General features: G+C 39.6%; 2 protein-coding genes across 9 annotated transcripts in view; both read left to right on the top strand.

Annotated features, from left to right (window-relative positions):
* The window catches only part of LOC138130061 (diacylglycerol kinase eta), a 171,758-nt gene that overhangs the window by 150,867 nt on the left and 3,428 nt on the right, over nucleotides 1–17,463 (top strand). For 3 of the 7 annotated variants that reach the window (XM_069046410.1, XM_069046415.1, XM_069046416.1), the window contains 8 exons: nucleotides 8,700–9,038; nucleotides 11,912–12,003; nucleotides 12,623–12,867; nucleotides 12,920–13,116; nucleotides 14,322–15,328; nucleotides 15,380–16,310; nucleotides 16,363–16,804; nucleotides 17,038–17,410. In XM_069046410.1, coding sequence (XP_068902511.1) covers nucleotides 8,700–9,038; nucleotides 11,912–12,003; nucleotides 12,623–12,867; nucleotides 12,920–13,116; nucleotides 14,322–15,328; nucleotides 15,380–16,310; nucleotides 16,363–16,804; nucleotides 17,038–17,410 — 3,626 coding nt within the window. The remainder of the gene's footprint in view (nucleotides 1–8,699; nucleotides 9,039–11,911; nucleotides 12,004–12,622; nucleotides 12,868–12,919; nucleotides 13,117–14,321; nucleotides 15,329–15,379; nucleotides 16,311–16,362; nucleotides 16,805–17,037; nucleotides 17,411–17,463) is intronic. The other 4 variants (XM_069046414.1, XM_069046413.1, XM_069046411.1 and 1 more) reach the window with 4 other exon arrangements.
* On the top strand, nucleotides 1,338–7,192 carry LOC138131551 (ATP-binding cassette sub-family C member 4-like). 2 transcript variants are annotated; one of them, XM_069048615.1, is made up of 9 exons: nucleotides 1,338–1,807; nucleotides 1,864–2,082; nucleotides 2,134–2,564; nucleotides 2,609–2,765; nucleotides 3,525–4,757; nucleotides 4,811–5,144; nucleotides 5,201–5,341; nucleotides 5,393–5,623; nucleotides 5,679–7,192. In XM_069048615.1, exons 7-9 carry the CDS (start codon nucleotides 5,215–5,217, stop codon nucleotides 6,569–6,571), a joined length of 1,251 nt encoding a protein of 416 aa, XP_068904716.1. In that variant the 5' UTR covers nucleotides 1,338–1,807; nucleotides 1,864–2,082; nucleotides 2,134–2,564; nucleotides 2,609–2,765; nucleotides 3,525–4,757; nucleotides 4,811–5,144; nucleotides 5,201–5,214; the 3' UTR covers nucleotides 6,572–7,192. The 2 variants fall into 2 exon arrangements, with proteins under 2 accessions (XP_068904716.1, XP_068904715.1); XM_069048614.1 differs by having other exon boundaries at nucleotides 5,191–5,341; nucleotides 5,679–7,191.

Below are 17,463 nucleotides of genomic sequence, written 5' to 3'. Positions count from 1 at the left end.
TAATGCTGTCCATTGAATATGTACAGGGTTATTATAAATATTCCTAACATCGCAATTGGCGTAGAAAACCACAAAAATTTTGGATGTGCCCTAGCCTCGTAACATGAGACAAACTAGTATCGTAGATAGTTGGCGATACTGACGGTAGTTCTAGTTTTTACTGCCTGAAATCTGTCAACTGTCATGTAGGAATGGATGTATATAAAACGGTACACCTAAAATTAATTGGCCAGCCAACTACGATACTAGAAACCTTTATAATGACCCTGCATACAACGTGTTACGAGCCTGACAAACTAAAAATGCAACTAAATATTCAATTTCCATGAATAACTACGTGTAATAAATCATATTTTGACAAACAGTATTTTGGACATCCCTGAAGTTTTTAAATTTCCCCTTGTGTGCGATTGTGTTAGTTAGGGATGTCCAGAACTACAATTTATATTTTTAATGAATCTAGTTCCCTTTGTCAAATCTATTTTGTGTTGCGTTTAGACTTCGTCAGCCTCGTACTCTTAGCTGAAACACGTTGTATATGCAAAGAAATGTACCCCTCTTGTACTTCCTCCACAACCGGTAAATACCCGATAATGCTATTAAAGAAGGAGATGATACTCAAAATATAATGTTTCATAAAGATATTATAAAATGTTCCGGAATTAAAGGTAAACTAGATAACATAATAGTATATTAAAGAACGAGTTTTATAAGGGTTGATTTGGCGCACGAGTCCCAAGTGTAGAAAACGACCCGTAGGGGAGTTTTGTATGGGACGAGTGCGCCAATGCCCTTATAAAACGAGTTTTTTATGTTATTTTTTAGAATTTGCACCCTTGTTTTAATTTTTAAATAAAAAAATTAAATTATCAAATTCTAGGGAATTTTGTATTAATTGGTAATTCCAGGTAACGGATGCAACTACATCTGCAACATATGTTAAAAAGTAGAGTTTTAACATTAATATTGGAAGTTTTTTTGTGTAAATGACAATAATACACTGAAATATTGATAAAAATTTTCTTAGAGATCTATTAAACTACGAGTGCTTTAAGAGATAGCCATAAACGACTCCAAATTGAATACAATAATAGACCTATTAGAGACGCAGATTCTAAAAAAGTAAATTCTGGGCATGTCCACAGTTAACTAAATTAAAATCTAAAGAATTGTCTTTGGTAGAGTGCTTTAAGTTGTTTTATGAATTATAATGAATAAACTGGCCTTGTATGACGATGCATTTGTAAGTTTAGTAAAATATGTGTTCAAATTAAACTTGAAACGATAAGCTTAACAACTTCATGGCCTCACTAGTTGCGATTGTGAAGTAACCAGTAGGAGTGTCCCTTCCCCACTGCAACTTATCAAATAAGGCCTCTATATAGAGAGATGACGGGAGAGGGAGGAACTCTTTCTGACTTTGTAACTAAACACTCAGTAACTCTGTATCTGTATAACTCACAACACAACACAGTGGTGTTCAGAAATCATTTTGATAGTTCAAGAAACATCTTGATACGACATTGCAACTTGTAATAAGTAACATTATCATTATCAAATACGTTAAATGTAACCGTATCTTATTAGTTGTTAAACACTGTATTCAAGCAGTTGTGGTGAGCACTTGATCACTCCAACATGTAACTTGATGATCCACTTCATTTATCACTTCAAGCAGTTTGTTATAACATAGCTTCCTTATAGTATAGGTATAGCATATAGTACAGATAATGGACCATCTGAAAGTAAAACAGAAAGCGCCTAACCCAGAACAAACAACAAATTTCTTCTTAAAGTTTATTTTCATGTAAGTGATTTTGTTTTTTTTGAAATATTAACGGCAAAAAATTTCTAAAAATCTAGCCACATGAGAAATGTATTTATAAGAGGGGTCAAAAATGAAGCCGACATTTACGAAGTGCTTCCGTCTTTCAAGTCGCAAATGTTGGGACATAAACTAGAAACAAAGTGGAATAATCGTGGACTTCAAAACGATCCATCAATAATTAAAATCTTATGGAGTTGTTTCGGAAAGCAATATATGCTGCTCGTAATTACTCAAGTCATTCCAGTAACAATAACGTTGTAATTCTAGAAATATTATTACAAATTAATGATCTTCATCGTTTTCAGAATTCTGCGACCAAAAATTGTAAGGAATTTTATATCCTATTTTACCAAGAATCACAACAATTTTAACAAAACTGAAGCATCGTTCTTGGGATGTGCCTTTGTTGTTATTGAGTTTATACAATTTTTGTATAATGCAAATTTTACACTCAGACTTGAAGCTATTGGTATTAAAATGCGAACGGCATTAACTTCCTTAATTTACAGAAAAGTGTTAAAGATGAATTTATCTCAACTTGACAACATATCCGTTGGGAAAATAATCACTTTAGTCACTAGAGATGTCAACGAATTTGATATTTATGTCGTCAAAACAACTTACCTTTTGTACGATTCCCTTCGGTTTTTAATCACCTGCTATGTAGTCTATGTTGAAATCGGCTACTTAGTCGCCATTATAGTTGGTTTATTTTGCACCATCATCTTAATTCAAGGTAAATGAAAATGATCTTAAACATTATTTTAGTTTCCTTTTTAGTGTTTTTGGCCAAAATATTGGCCTCAATGAAAATCAAAACTTTAAAGGAAACAGACCTCAGGTATCAGGCAACCAAAGAAATGTTAGATGCCATTACAACAATAAAGTGCTATATTTGGGGCGACAGTTATCGGAAAAAGGTTTCTAAAGTTAGAACGTAAGTGGACCCGACATTTTTAATCAAGCACCACTCTTCGTTTGGCCAACTATTTTTTAAAAATCTTAACAGCTATGTATAGTCTGTTTTTTAATCAAAGAACCACGACGTGTTGATTTAGGTTGGCAATAATAACATTTTACTAGATTTAGGGAATTGAATGATATAGATTGGCTACACCTGCCGACGCCTATCATTTTTAATGTCCTTGAAAGTACGCAAACTCGCATTTAAAATTTGAACGTGTTAGCAAAAATGCCTCGCAAAGTAAGACATTTATTAAACTCTCAAATTAGTTGTTAATCATGCTGCGCTACTAATACCTCTACATAACCTCAAATTTTATATTAAAACATTTTTCACCCTATGTCAAAAGTGTACAATGTTGCCAGCTCTATTTTGGGTGTAAATTGCGGTGTTGGTGGTTCTTTGATAAAAAAAAAAAACACAGACTATTTCCACGACCGTTCTGGTGGATTATTTAGAACTTTTAGGGTTTAATTTTATATATTACGTTGTATACTTACATACATAACAGGTGTTTTTTTTTAATTTGGCGTCGAAGTAGGCGTTGAAGTGTCGATTGTGAACGCACTATACAGGTTACATTTTTACACGAGTGGTGCGATCTCAATCGACTCTACAACGCCTACTTCGACGCCAAATTTAAAAAAAAACACCCTTTATGTATATTACCGATTACATTGATCTTCCAAATGAAATTTATAACAACCAACATTTATGTTCTCACAATTTTAGAAAAGAAGTTTGCTTCATCTACAAAATATATTTACTGCTTTACGCCAAATTCGCCATTTCGGACACTATTTTGCACGCATCAACATACATTTTTATAATCAGTTCCATATGGTTAGGAAATCAAATCAAAGTTGAGACCATCTTCTTTTTGATCATCAGCATGCAGTCATTAGATCTCGCTTTTAAAAGAGGAATTCCCAGAGGCATACACGAAATGATTAAGTTAGTAGCAGTACTTAGAAGAATTGGAAAAGTTCTTAGAACTGTAGATGCACAATCGCCATCTAAACGTAAAAATCAAGAAAAACTTCCAGCGAAAATCACTTTATCAAATTTAGATGTGCACTCTCGAGGCTGTAAAATATTAGAAAATGTTAACTTTGAAATTTGTAATGGATTGACTGTCGTCATAACTGGTTCTACTGCAAGTGGAAAATCTTTACTTTTGCAAGTGATATTAGGGGAGTATGAGGCAGTTGCAGGAAGGTTGAGCATCAATGGTGGAATTTCTTATGCCTCTCAACAACCTTGGCTATTTGCCTCCACGATTAGGCAAAATATTTTGTTTGGAACAAAGTATAATGAAGAGCGATATCTAAAGGTCCTTGGAGTGTGTGCTCTTCTGCACGATTTACAATTCCTCCCTGGAGGTGATGGTTTTATCGTTGCTGACAGAGGAGTGAATTTAAGCAAAGGCCAACAAAGTAGAATAAACTTAGCACGTGCTGTTTATCGAGACAGTGATATTTATTTGTTAGATGATTGCTTGTCCAATTTGGACGTTCTTGTTGGAGACTATATTTTTGAAAAATGTATTCAAGATTTTTTGAAAGACAAGTTAGTTATTCTGGTGACTCAAAACCCTAGACATATTAGCGGAGCTGATAATGTTATAATTTTAAACGAACAAACAGCGAAATTCTTATCCATTTCATCCAGACACTTGTTACAACAAGAAATCCAAAACCTTGGAATTGCATGGAAAGAGGACAACAGCAAAAAAAAAGAAGATGTGACTGAAGAAGATGTTCATGAAACCACAAATTTGCTTTCAGAGAGAAAACTAGAAAAAAATATATATGAGGAAAGAGTAATATCGGGAAGAATAAACTTGGGAAGTTATAAGAAATTCATAGCACATGGTGGTGGTTCTGTAATTTTTACCGTTATTTGCATTGTTTTTGGCGTGGTTCTGATTACCAAAAGTTCTTTAAAAAAATTAGAAAATAATTGGTAAGTTGAGTCAACCAAATTTAAAAAAAATTATATCAACAGACCTATTCCAGGATTCATTCAGAACAGAAAATTTTAAATTATACAAACTACAATAATACAAATGACAGTTACAAAAATGCAATCCAAAAGCGTCATCAGATGATTTACATTTTGCCAATTATTTTAATAACATTGGCAATAATGTCATTCTTAAGAGCTGGCATATTTTATCTGCTTGCCAGAAAAGCTTCACTAAGTTTACACAGATTGCTTTTCGAAAAAATAGTACACGCTTCCGCGGAATTCTTTAGTAAACACTATACTGGAAACATTTTAAACAGATTTTCCGAAGATTTATTATACGTTGACGAACGAGTTCCCTTTTCGATGTACATGATCTTGGAAGTGAGAATTTACCTAATTAACTCGGTTTTAAAAAAATTGAATTTAGGCATTTGCAGAAACAATTGGAATCATGATTCTGATGGGATCCGTAAACATAACATTTCTCATAATTTGTCTAGTATTCTGTACACTTCCTGTCGTAACAACAATATTATGCATAAAACTCGGAAGAATTCTGAAACAATTAGAAATTTCGAGTAAGTCATCATGGCCGACAATTTTTATTATAAGGAATCTATAAATTTCAGCTCGCAGTTCGTTCATTGGACACGTGAATGCCACAAGTGAAGGTCTCCCAACAATAAGATCTGCTAAAGTAGAAAATATTCTTATCGACGATTTTGACAAACACCAGAATGTGTACACCTCTGCGTCTTATCTCTACATATCTTGGTTCAGAACTCTTATGTTCATCGTACACAGTTGTTTTTTATTCTTTACATCTGCCATACTAATACAATTCTTGATCGTTGACACCGGTACAAAATTTTTAAATCTATTGAAATTTATTTGCAAAATACTCTCATCTTGTAGATATATCCGCCGCACATGTTGGTCTTGTGATTTCACAAGCTGCCATCTTCAAGAAATCTTTAGAAGTCCTATTCCGCATAGGTATCAAAATTGAAACTGAGGTAACATCAGTACAACGAATTCTAGAGTACACCAAACAGGACCAGGAACACAGAGACGGTGTTTTGGTTGAAGGTTGGCCTCAGCGAGGAGAAATAAAATTTAACAACGTTTACCTTTCCTACAACTCCGACAACTACGTCCTGCATAATCTTAATTTTATGGTGAAACCTCAAGAAACAATTGCCATTGTCGGTAGAACAGCTGCTGGAAAATCGTCGATAATTTCCACGATTCTGCGATTGCACAAGTTTGAGGGAAAAATATTTATAGACGGAGTGGACATCGCAACTCTTCCATTAGAGACTCTCAGATCTAACGTTTCTATAATTTCTCAGGATCCTGCTTTGTTCACGGCAACAGTTCGAGAAAACATTGACCTAACCGGAAAATATACAGACGCTGAAATCTGGAATGCACTTAAGATGGTCAAGTTAGAAATGTTATTTTCTAGTTTGGACCACAGGATCAGTACCATTGATTCGAACTTAAGTCTGGGTCAAAAACAACTTCTCTGTTTGGCAAGAGCGATTATTCGCAAAAGTAAAATTGTGATTATGGATGAGGTGACAGCAAGTGTGGACCAAGAAACTGAAAGAATGATACATAAATTAGTACTAGACGAGTTTGCGTGTTGTACAGTCATTTTGATAACGCACAAATTAGATTACGTCTTGGAATATGACAAAGTGATGGTTTTGGATAACGGCAGTGTTGTAGAGTTTGACCATCCTTCTCTTTTGTTAAACAATGTGAACGGACTATTTCACAAAATATTCAAAAAAGCCAATTAAATTTTGGGATCTGGCATTTATATTTCTGATCACGAGATGCGTGAAGACGTATTATCTGTTTTTCTTCACATAATATCATTTTTTAAAATGTCATGTATTAACTGTGTTTCTTTTTTGTTCCATATTCTAACAGTTTAACTTTGTCTAGTTTCAGAATCTGTCTAAGAAAACAGTATTTTTGTTTAAGTCATGGTTGTGGGATTAGTAAGTAACAGTTACCAATTCTAATAAACAACAATGTTTGTTCTTGTATGCTTGTCTTATTTATAAGTATAAGCTTAAAATTAAAAGGGGTTACTTTTTAATACATTGTATGATACTTATGCAGGTGAATACAAGATGTTGAGGTTAGAATGTTTAGTATATTTTCCAGTTGCACCTTAGCACCAACAGCTAGTACTAGATAAAGTAGTTACATAAAATGTTATTAAGACCATAGATCAACTTCTGTGGTTTTGTTTTATTTTGCAATTTTGTAAATTTTACGAAATATTAATTGTGAAACTTTTTGACATACAGAGCTGCCAACCCGAAGGTTGTATTTTCCCTGTTATGATAATGATTCTTTATTGGTTAATAAACATTAAAGAAGAACATTTATCGGAAAAATGATACAGGGAAATGTGTTTTTTACACTAAATTAAAGTAACGTATGAACGCTTTAATTTTAACGTAACTGTGAAAAGAATAAATTACTGATGTGTGCAACATTGCTCCCGCACTCCACCAGAAATTTCCGACATCGTTCGGGTTATCGCAGCTCCCTTGACCTAAAGTGAAAGGTAATGGTGTTTCCCAGTTAAGGAGGCCGAAATAGTAGTTTGTTTAACGAAATTGGGCTCTTTTTGGCATGAGTGGGCCAGTTTAAAACGCGAGTGATTTTTTATTTCAACTAAACGTTTACTTAAAAACTGTACCACGTCAAACAAAATTCACATTAATGCCAGTTGTTAACTGATATGGGAGGTAGGTCCAGTTGTAATTGTGGGCACTACAGATGTTGATCTTAATTTCCATTCATCTCGCACTAAGGAAAAACGAAAGCTTTTCAATTACCTCTCATCAGTCTGTGACAGCCTAATAGTTATTTATGCAACAAGTGCAAAAAGTGAATGATTATTGCACGCAACGTGAAAATTGTCCCACGAGCCGCAGGCGAGTGTGACAACACGTCAAGTGCAATAACACTTTTTGCACGTGTTGCATACAATATTTTTTCTTCGATCGAACAAAAAAACGTATTCACGGTCTAAGTTGTTCCAAAAGCAGTGGTAGATTTTCAAGACACACTGAAATTAATTCTATTATCAACCGGTCTTTGACTTCTATTCATGTTAATTCAACTTTAGAACCAAACGGACTATCTCGTGATGACGGAAAACGCCCTGATGGGATGACTTTAGTACCGTGGAATAAAGGTCAACCTTTGGTTTGGGACTTTACTGTCGTAGATACACTTGCAGACAGTTACGTATTGAAAACATCTGAAGTCTCAGGTTTTGCCGCTGAAATGGCTTGCAAACGCAAACATAACAAATATAGTTCAATTATTTTGTCAAACTATATATTTAAAGGTTTAGCCTTTGAAACCTTAGGCCCTTGGTGCAAAGAAACAATAGATTTCATTAATGTCATCGGAGACCGACTTATCGCGGAATCAGGGGATTCAAAATCTAAGAAATTCCTTTTTGAGAGGATTTCCCTTGCCATTCAACGTGGAAACGCTGCAAGCATTCGGGGCACTTTTCCAGATTCCGCATTATTATCGGAAATTTTCGCATTGTAAATTAAAAATGTTATTTAATAAAATTCTTCAATCTTCAAAAAAAAAAATGAAAAGACATTTCTTGAAAAACAGCTTTATCTCGAACAAATTAAAGTTTTATTTTTCCAATTTTTGTTCAAAAGGGAAGTACAACATAGCTAGAATATTAATCACTTAATCAGGTGCTTTTGAACAAATATTGGCAACTTTGTTTTTTTTTTCAGTGACAGCAATTTTTTTTTAACATTTTTACTTGGTCAACAGGATGTCCCGTACTAAGCCCCGAATTCGGAATACGATAATTTTAAGACACCCTGTATAAATGATAGTTGTTGCCTACACTGGCATGTTTTTCTTTCGCAGGTGATCACCCCGTTCAGATCCCTGGTGCTGTGCGCCGAGTCCCGCCGCGAGATGGAGGACTGGCTCGGCGCCCTCACTGCCGCCTCCCAGCGCCGCTTCCACGAGCCCGACCAGCCAGACTGCCTTTCCGGATACCACCACTGGTACGCCACCTCCCATGCCCGCCCCACCTACTGCAACGTCTGCCGGGAGGCCCTCAGCGGCGTCACCAGCCACGGCCTCTCATGCGAGGTGTGCAAGTGCAAGGTGCACAAGAGGTGCGCCGCCAAAGCGATCAACAACTGCAAGTGGACGACGCTGGCGTCGGTCGGGAAGGACATCGTCGAGGACACCGACGGGGTAAGCCTTCGAGATTTAACACGTGCGAAGGGAGAAGCCGCGCGTTTTTTCTCCTTAATAAAATGGGAACGAACACCTGGTGTCTGGATACAGGCCGCCCTAATACGTTCCCATTTGTCTCCGGGGAGTGCAGCGCGCTCCGGCCGTATTATTAAAAAATGATGTTACATTATATGCGCCGTCTGCCGGAATAGAATAGCAAGAGGGGCAAGAGCTTTTTCAAACTACATCAAAAGAAATCGTTTTATACGCGTCTCAAGACAAATTGTCGGAAATTTAAATACTTCTAACGTGAAAGGAAAAAATATTTAAATTTGAATTGCCGTGTGGAATCCAACCAAAAATGAGATCGCACAAACGACGGCGCTGGATTGAAAACCGCACAAAGAAAGAAAATTCTCCGGCCCAATATAGCATATTGCTTTTTCTGAAACGAATTAGACGAAAATTGAAAAAAGACTGCTATAAACTCAAGGTCTGATTGTTTCATCCCACTGAAGTGTCTACGAGGGCAATACACGTTGTGAAAAAAATATTGAATTTTTTTCTCCTATTAAAGTAATAAACATTTTGGCGTTTACATTGGTAAAATGTATTCACGTTGTTTTCGCATAATGGGAGGCCATGGAAACTTTGCATTTAATTTGGTAGTAAATCTGTCTGTTGAATTAGGTTATATTTTTCTAAGTTTGAGGTTATAAATAGCATCAATGTTTAGTGCATTGTTGTCAGTTTTACTAGTTTGCAATAGAAGAATACTCAGACATCGCCGCAAAATTCAGCAGCATGTTATGTTCATTTTGATAGGTCCGCATGTCAGGCACTTTAGTCACGGAAATCAAACAGTGTGTCCAACGTTAAAAAAATAAATAATGGCCTTCCATTATGTCAAAACAACGTGAACGGTGTTTATACTCTTGTTTTGACCCAACGTGTATTTTTTACGGCTGTGTTAGCAACAACACAAATTTTTGATAAATTTTCAACGTTTACAAAAATCAAAAAGTGGATTTTTCTATAAAATAGATTGGCCAAGACATTTCTTTAAGCGCTGATTTAGTGTTGTCGTGCTATTTTCTTGCAGGATCTCTCACGTGCACGCGAATTAGTTCTCGTAAAATAAATTTTCCCAACTTTTTACTAATGTTTTTGTTCGTCTGCGACTCGTGCTTGTTGCCACAACAGCTTGGAATTTTTTTTCGATAATGTTGGTGAAAATTATAAACGCTTGTGGATAACTGACCTTAATTCTAATTTTTAATTAAACACCAAACTCTAAAAATGACTAATTGGTAATGAATTTTTAACAACACTCGTTCGGGGAACTACCCTTCCCACCTGTTTTTCATTAACTACATTTAATTCACGATGCTATCACTCTATGGCCGCTTTTTGGTGGTTCGAAAAGTAATATAGGTCACTGTATTATCGATATCCATTTAACGGTAGTGTCCGGGAGCTGCACCCTTTTATATTGACTTCTCGTGGCAGGAAATAATGTTGAATAATAGACAACATTTCCAACTATTTCGTTTCGCCTTGAAAACATAATAAAAGTAACCCTGTTTCTCTAGTGATGCGCAAGAGAATTAAATAATTCAGCTTAAGTTACATCACCAACATTTTCAGGTAGGTCACGGTTGTCTGAATGTGAAACAAACTCGGAACAGGATCCAGGCTAACATTTATTGCTGAAATGAAAAGTGTATGACGGGACCGGTGCGCAAGAGTGATGGCGCTCGTGTATTAAGCACAAAATAAAACTGTCGACGATTACTAATTTCTTAATTAAATAAAAACGATGATGTGCTTGGCGAAAATATTAATTTCATGATGTCTTCTGTTCATGCATTTGATATAAGCTGCTCTCACGCCTCCGAAAATATACGCTCATAATAAAGAGGATTTAAGCTCTCTGAAAGCTGTACGTTACGGTCTGTTATTAGATAGACAGATTAACTTTTAAAATTTCAAATCTACTTATTGCGACGAAATTTAGGTTAAATCCGGAAAATTCTCTTCATTTTCTTGCCTTAGTACATTCTTCTTCTTCGAACTAAATCAGCCAATCACACATTTTTAAAATACATGACGGAAAACCCTGAGTCATGGTGTCCTCAACCCAGGGGTAATTAGGTTGTCGATGCGGGGGCAGGTCGGGAAGGGAAATATGACGGGCACACTAAAGAGTCCGTCTGGGGTTGCCGTCGTCGTCTTCACGAGGCTCCTCCATGATGAAAAACCCTGGGTCGTGTTGTCCTCAACCAACGTGGGGAGTTATGTTAGGTGTTAGGTTAGGTTAGGGCGATAACACTGGGAAAATTAAAACGAAAAAGTTATAGATATGTATATGTCAAACTTTGTGTAATTACGACATTCAAACCAATGTCATACGTTACCACACTGGCGTAGTAAAACGACACTTTACCGTACTCGTGCGATAAAATATCTAAAGTGTAAGATAAAATGTTTGTACTTTTCCCTCTGACACGGGGTATGTCAATTACATATATGATACATTAATTATCAGGTCACGACATCGACCCAAAACGAAAACTTGTACAACTCAATGCAACAGACGACGTCCACGTTCCATCCCCATTGCCCCCACCTCGTTTTATGGACGGTTATATCGATATTGCTTTTCGACAATATGATAAGTTTAGCTGGAAGCCTCGGAAGACGTGATCGCACAATGATATACAACACGTATACATCAAGTCACGTTGGCATTTCTGACGGTTCTAAGTTTCTGTTGGCATCTAGACTAATAAAACACATCACAGCGTCTCACTGTTTACTGTTAATATTATGTTCCCTTTGTTATGGTTATGTCGTTTGTGCGTACATAATGAGACCAAGTTTTCTTTCAGAATATTACAATGCCGCACCAGTGGATGGAGGGAAATTTGCCAGTTTCTGCGAAATGTGCTGTTTGTGATAAAACTTGTGGTTCGGTACTTAGGTAAGCAATTTCCTCGCTCATTTTACGACACAGAAACTAATTTCACGTAATGCGATTTTATTAACATTAGACATTCACTCCGGCGTCACGCGAAATATCGACGATAAATAAAAAGGGACGTTTTAAAGGTGAGCTAAGAAACGAAATCGATACCGATGCGACGATTAATATCCGCGAACTGAATCAGCCGCCCCAGAACTCATTTACAATTTCTAATTTGATAATAATTTATGAAAAGTTGATTTCGCCGAGGAGATGATAAAACTTTGGATAACACGTTTACAACTTGCAAAAAAGTTATTTCCGTCCAATATTCATCGAACAAATCTTTTAATAATACCACCAAAGGACCGAGTTTTAGTTCTGCAGGTTTCGCCTCAGAATTGCAACTAAATTGTCAATTGTTGGTCCTGAGCGGACCCACTAGAACTTTCCTTTCAGATCTAAACACAAAAGAATTCAATAAAATCAAACTTGTGTTATCGACCGGGAAAACCGTCATTTATTACGGCAAATTTTCGCATCTCCAACCATTTTAGAAACATTTCAATTGAAACTCATTCCAGCATCTCACGACGATTTTACTTGTACTCCCACTTTTGCAAACTTCGTATTTCAGACACAAAAAAACCACACCACAACTTAAACAACCTCCTTGCAGGCTGCAGGACTGGAGATGTTTATGGTGTCGAGCGACCGTGCACACTCAGTGCAGACCCGACCTGTCCCCCTCGTGCCCCCTGGGTCCCGCCAGAGTGAGCGTGGTGCCCCCGACGGCCCTCCATTCCATCCAGGACGAGGCATGGGAGGCCGTGCGACCCCAAGCTTCTTCCCCCCTTCTGGTATTCGTGAATTCCAAATCAGGTACGGTCGCGGTCCTTCGAGCCGGATCATGCGATAACCCAGCTCTGTTCAGGTGACAACCAAGGTGTTAAGTTTCTCCGGAGATTCAAACAATTACTCAACCCCGCACAAGTTTTCGATCTCATTTCAACTGGGCCCAGATTAGGTTTAAGACTGTTCCGACACTTCGATCCATTCCGTATTCTAGTTTGCAGCGGGGATGGATCCGTTGGATGGGTATTATCGGAAATCGACAAGCTCGACATGCATGTAAGTTTACTGGAGTGAAAGAGATACGGGTGCAGGCGGAAATTAGCCGGCTATTTTAAGAAATTACATCTACTTCCCTTTGTTTATAATGAAATTTTAATGAAGTTTGCGCACCAGTACTTAACCCAGTTTAACATCCCGCGTAGGTAGATTCCCAAATAAAATTCAAAACAACTTACTGCAGTTGTAACAGTTGCTGCAGATGGTATCAGACTACTTTATTCCTTACCACACCGAGTCTGCTCTATTCTCGACGCTTTTTTACCATCAAGATGCAACTATTTTCGTAACACGACCAACTCTGATAACAACGCCGCCGATAACACAAAAGAACTCACCCATTTTGTTGGGAGCACCGTCATTTCTGCTCTATCTCGACTTTTCCTCCGTTTCTGCACGTATCCATCTTCACTCTCGAGAGACCGGTTTCGCTGTTGGTTTGTCGTCGCGACTTCCGGAACTAGAATCCTTTCATTTTAAAAACCACTCCTGCCTGCTGCTTTATTCTTAATCCTCCGAGAAAATTCACTTATAAGCCGAGACGCCTCCTCGCCAATTCTTACCGTGCCGGTCTTTCTCCGCTACTGCTTTAACAAATCCGAAACCTCTTCACAGATTTATCAGAGAGCTATTTAAGCTGTTTTCTATTCAATGTGTACCGCGTTCATCCGTCAGACCTGCGACAAATTCATCCCCCCATTATTCGCTAATTCCCCCCAGACTCATTTCTGTTGGTGCGCTTGTTTCGCAAAAAGCTCCTCTTCTATTAATTACGTCCCTAATTTTTTCCTTTATTCCTGGATGACGAGAAAATGATGCGACCCTTCCAAACGATTTGATTTTACAATCCGAAATAAAGCTCAGATTACGGCGCAATTCAAAAAGTTAAGGAGATTAGCAGTTCTACAAGTCTTTTATAACGCTCGTGATCCCACAGAACCCTATTCTTCCACCTGTTCCTTAATAAGTCTTTCAACAATTACTTGCAGCTTTCCCAGAAGATTATTTCAAACTCCTCTCAGCTGCACATCCTCTTTAATTACTTTCTTTGACTGTCTTGTGGAGACTGTTGTCTACGTTGACAAAACCCTAAAAGTAGTAAAATCCTGCATTTTAAGCAATGTTGACAATTTCCTGGCGCTCCAGTTTCTCTTCTTTCTCTGCGCTTGTGCGATAACTGACGTGAACGGTGTCCTCTTTTCCAGAAACAATGTCAAGTGGCGGTGCTTCCGCTTGGAACTGGAAATGATTTGGCTCGCGTGTTGGGTTGGGGTTCGTCCTGTGACGACGACACCCACCTGCCGCAGCTGTTGGAAAAGTACGAAAAAGCCGGAACGAAGATGTTGGACCGTTGGTCGATAATGGCCTTCGAACGAACGATAGCGATGCCTAAGCTGTCTTTAACCCCAGGTCAGCCCGATGGTCAATTACACAATCAAATCACTCAATACGAAGATTCTTTGGTAACGCATTTACAAAACATCCTCCAGTCGGACGAAACATCGGTGATTTTGAATTCGGCAAAGCGTCTCTGCGAGACGGTGAAGGAATTCGCGACGCAAGTCTCGGAAAGTTCAATAACGAGAGGTGACGAGCAGTTAGGGAAAAAGTGTGATATTTTACAACAAAAGTTAGATTTATTATTAGCGACTTTAACGAGCGAACAATTAGACGCGGCCAATCTAGACGAATCCAAGATGAAACAGGACGACACCGACAGCGAGGTGTCCTTCGACAAAGCCAAATCCGAGAAGAGCGAGAAGGATTTGAGCAACTTCAACTTTCGAAAGCACAGGAGGACTTCCAGGTTCATGGAGCGAGAGAAGGACGCTCTGCTGCTGAGGGCCAATAGTCTCAAACGAGCCATCCGGAATTTGGTCGAACACACCGAACAAGTGGTGGACGAGCAAAACAGACAAGCGTCGTCTAACATACCCACCGTGAAGATCTCCCTGAGTACGGACCTGGACAAGGAAGAGGCGGCCAAAATGGACTCGCTCAAAGTACTGCCGACCATAGAGTCCGGCTCCAGCACGGACGTCAGCTCGTGCCCCTCGCCCACCAGTTCGATTCTGACGGCCAGACTGGCAAACATATCACCGATGCCCGACGTCAGAAGAGACTCGACAGTCGACGATCCGGACCTTCTCACCACTCTGCCGGTGCCGCCGGACTTCGCCGACAGTCGACGGTCCAGCCAGGTCCAACCGAGGTAAGCTCTCTCCCTTGTAGATCCGTCCACTTTTGACCGGTGGTCTTGCAGTAGCGTGGTGGACGCCGCCACCGAGAAGATCTTACGCGAAACTTGCTCAACGTTAGTATCGATAGGCAATCTCAAGACCAACGAACCGGAAGCGGACGCGGGTCAAGACAGACAACGACGCGAGAGTACAAAGTACGAAGAAGAGGAAAAAGAGTGCAGCAGCATTCTTTCGGCGATCTCCAACGAAGAAGTCAGCATCACGTCGGAGATACTGGACCAGAAGTCGTTCTGCCCGCGCAAGAACAGCGACGGGGAAGACTTGAACGGCCACATCTGCCACATAGACTCGCCAGAGACCGACACCTACCCGAACTCGGACGCTCTGCACGGCGAGTCCCTCATGGACGACATCAGCTCGATGCTGGGGGAAGTTTTGTACGGTTACGACCAGGACAGCATAGAGAACACGTACACCGACGACACCACGCTGTTCACCAGCGACGGGACAGAATTGAAGCTCGAAAGGAGGATGAGCATGAAGAGAGATTCGATCGAAAAGAAACGCAAGAGTTCCAGGACCAAACTGGACGACGACACACAATTCGGATTTGAAAACCGTGCCTTCATGTCGCAGCATGTATACTTAGATAATAAGCTAGAGAGTGAACCGACGAGGTACTGCAGTTTGGCTCAGTTCGTAGAAGGTAATGACATAGCGAGGAGGTCGTTCAAAAGGGTTCGTTCCACAACGAAAATATCGAAAACGGAGGCGAACGTCAACAGACAAAGCACACTCATGGAAGAAAGCGAGGTCACCCCGATAGGCTCGCACAGCAACTTGAACAAGCTAGAAAAGGAACTGTCAAATGTGTCGACTTCTACGCTGAAGGCTCTAGAAGCGGAAGCGGAAGAAGAGAAGAAAGAGGAGGCCGTTGAGACGCCTAAAAACCCCGAAGAAACAGAAACAACTGAAAAACCGACAACGGAAACGGTAAACGCGTGTCTTTGTGGAAATATCTTTAACTAAATCTAATTGTGTTTAGTGTGTATTCCCCCAAGTGAGCGTCATAGTTGAACCCCCGTCTCCGGTGTTAACCGAAGACATCCGAAGCGAACGCATGGTGAAGCTGGGTGTGGAGATCGAAATAGAGTCGGGTTCGGATCTGGACCTACGAAATCTTTGCTCCAAAGCTGAGCGATTGTCGACCAGTGACATCACGACCAGCAATAACAGTTCCAGTTCCAATTTATTGGGCATCGACAACGAACAGTTCCTGACGAGATCGCCCGCGGCGACTCGCAGAATCTCCTGTTGCAGCATGTTGAATCCTGCAGAGGCGGCAGCTCTGGCGGCCGCCGCTGCCGCCACCTCTAGTTTCTACACCGACGCCGAAAAGAAAGAGAGGGAGAAAAAGGACGATAGGGAAAAGGAAAACCGTAAACTGCCCATCATTAACCCCTTAGTTCGCTTGCCGACGTGGCCAAGTAAGTTTCGTCAGTAGTCATTTAGTCTAGCGCAAACGATGAATTCCCCGACCCTTTTAGTTTTTTGAGATGTATGGGGAATGGAAAGACCCTTGAGCCTTGTCTTGGTTATTTTTTTAGGATGCCATTGACAAAGCATTGTCCTCCTTGATTTTTGCGATTTTTTTTTGATACCCCAGCAACGCCAAGTAGAAGTATTACTGAATGTCTTATCGGTGTGTATCGCATTTTAGATGTGAGCACGGGAAGTGGTTTCATTAGCAAATGTCTTCTAGCTAATGCAGACACCCTTTGCGCAGCCGTAAGCCCCCTAATTGACCCAGACGAAACCCTGCTCGAGGGTTTCTACGAACGGTGCGTCATGAATAACTATTTCGGCATCGGAATTGACGCCAAAATTTCTCTGGATTTCCACCACAAGCGCGAAGAGCACCCCGAAAAATGCAGATCACGCGCTAAAAACTACATGTGGTACGGGGTGCTGGGCAGCAAGCAGTGGCTGCAGAAGACTTACAAAAATCTAGAACAAAGGGTCCAGCTGGAGTGCGACGGCCAAAGGATTCCTTTGCCGAGCCTCCAGGGCATCGTCATCCTCAATATACCCAGGTGAGTCCCGCTCGCACCCCCCTCCCTCCCTCGATCTCAATCTCGCATTGTAG

The sequence above is a fragment of the Tenebrio molitor genome, chromosome 5 (genome assembly GCF_963966145.1).
Source record: "Tenebrio molitor chromosome 5, icTenMoli1.1, whole genome shotgun sequence".
Taxonomy (NCBI): domain Eukaryota; kingdom Metazoa; phylum Arthropoda; class Insecta; order Coleoptera; family Tenebrionidae; genus Tenebrio; species Tenebrio molitor.
This window is presented reverse-complemented; position numbering and strand designations above follow the sequence as displayed.

Excerpts from the sequence above, each read along its gene's own strand:
- LOC138131551 (XM_069048614.1), top strand. The coding sequence starts at position 1,731 with ATGGACCATCTGAAAGTAAAACAGAAAGCGCCTAACCCAGAACAAACA. Across the intron at positions 2,766-3,524 it reads AAGGTTTCTAAAGTTAGAAC|AAAAGAAGTTTGCTTCATCT; the intron begins GTAAGTGGACCC and ends TCACAATTTTAG. Across the intron at positions 4,758-4,810 it reads AAAAAATTAGAAAATAATTG|GATTCATTCAGAACAGAAAA; the intron begins GTAAGTTGAGTC and ends GACCTATTCCAG.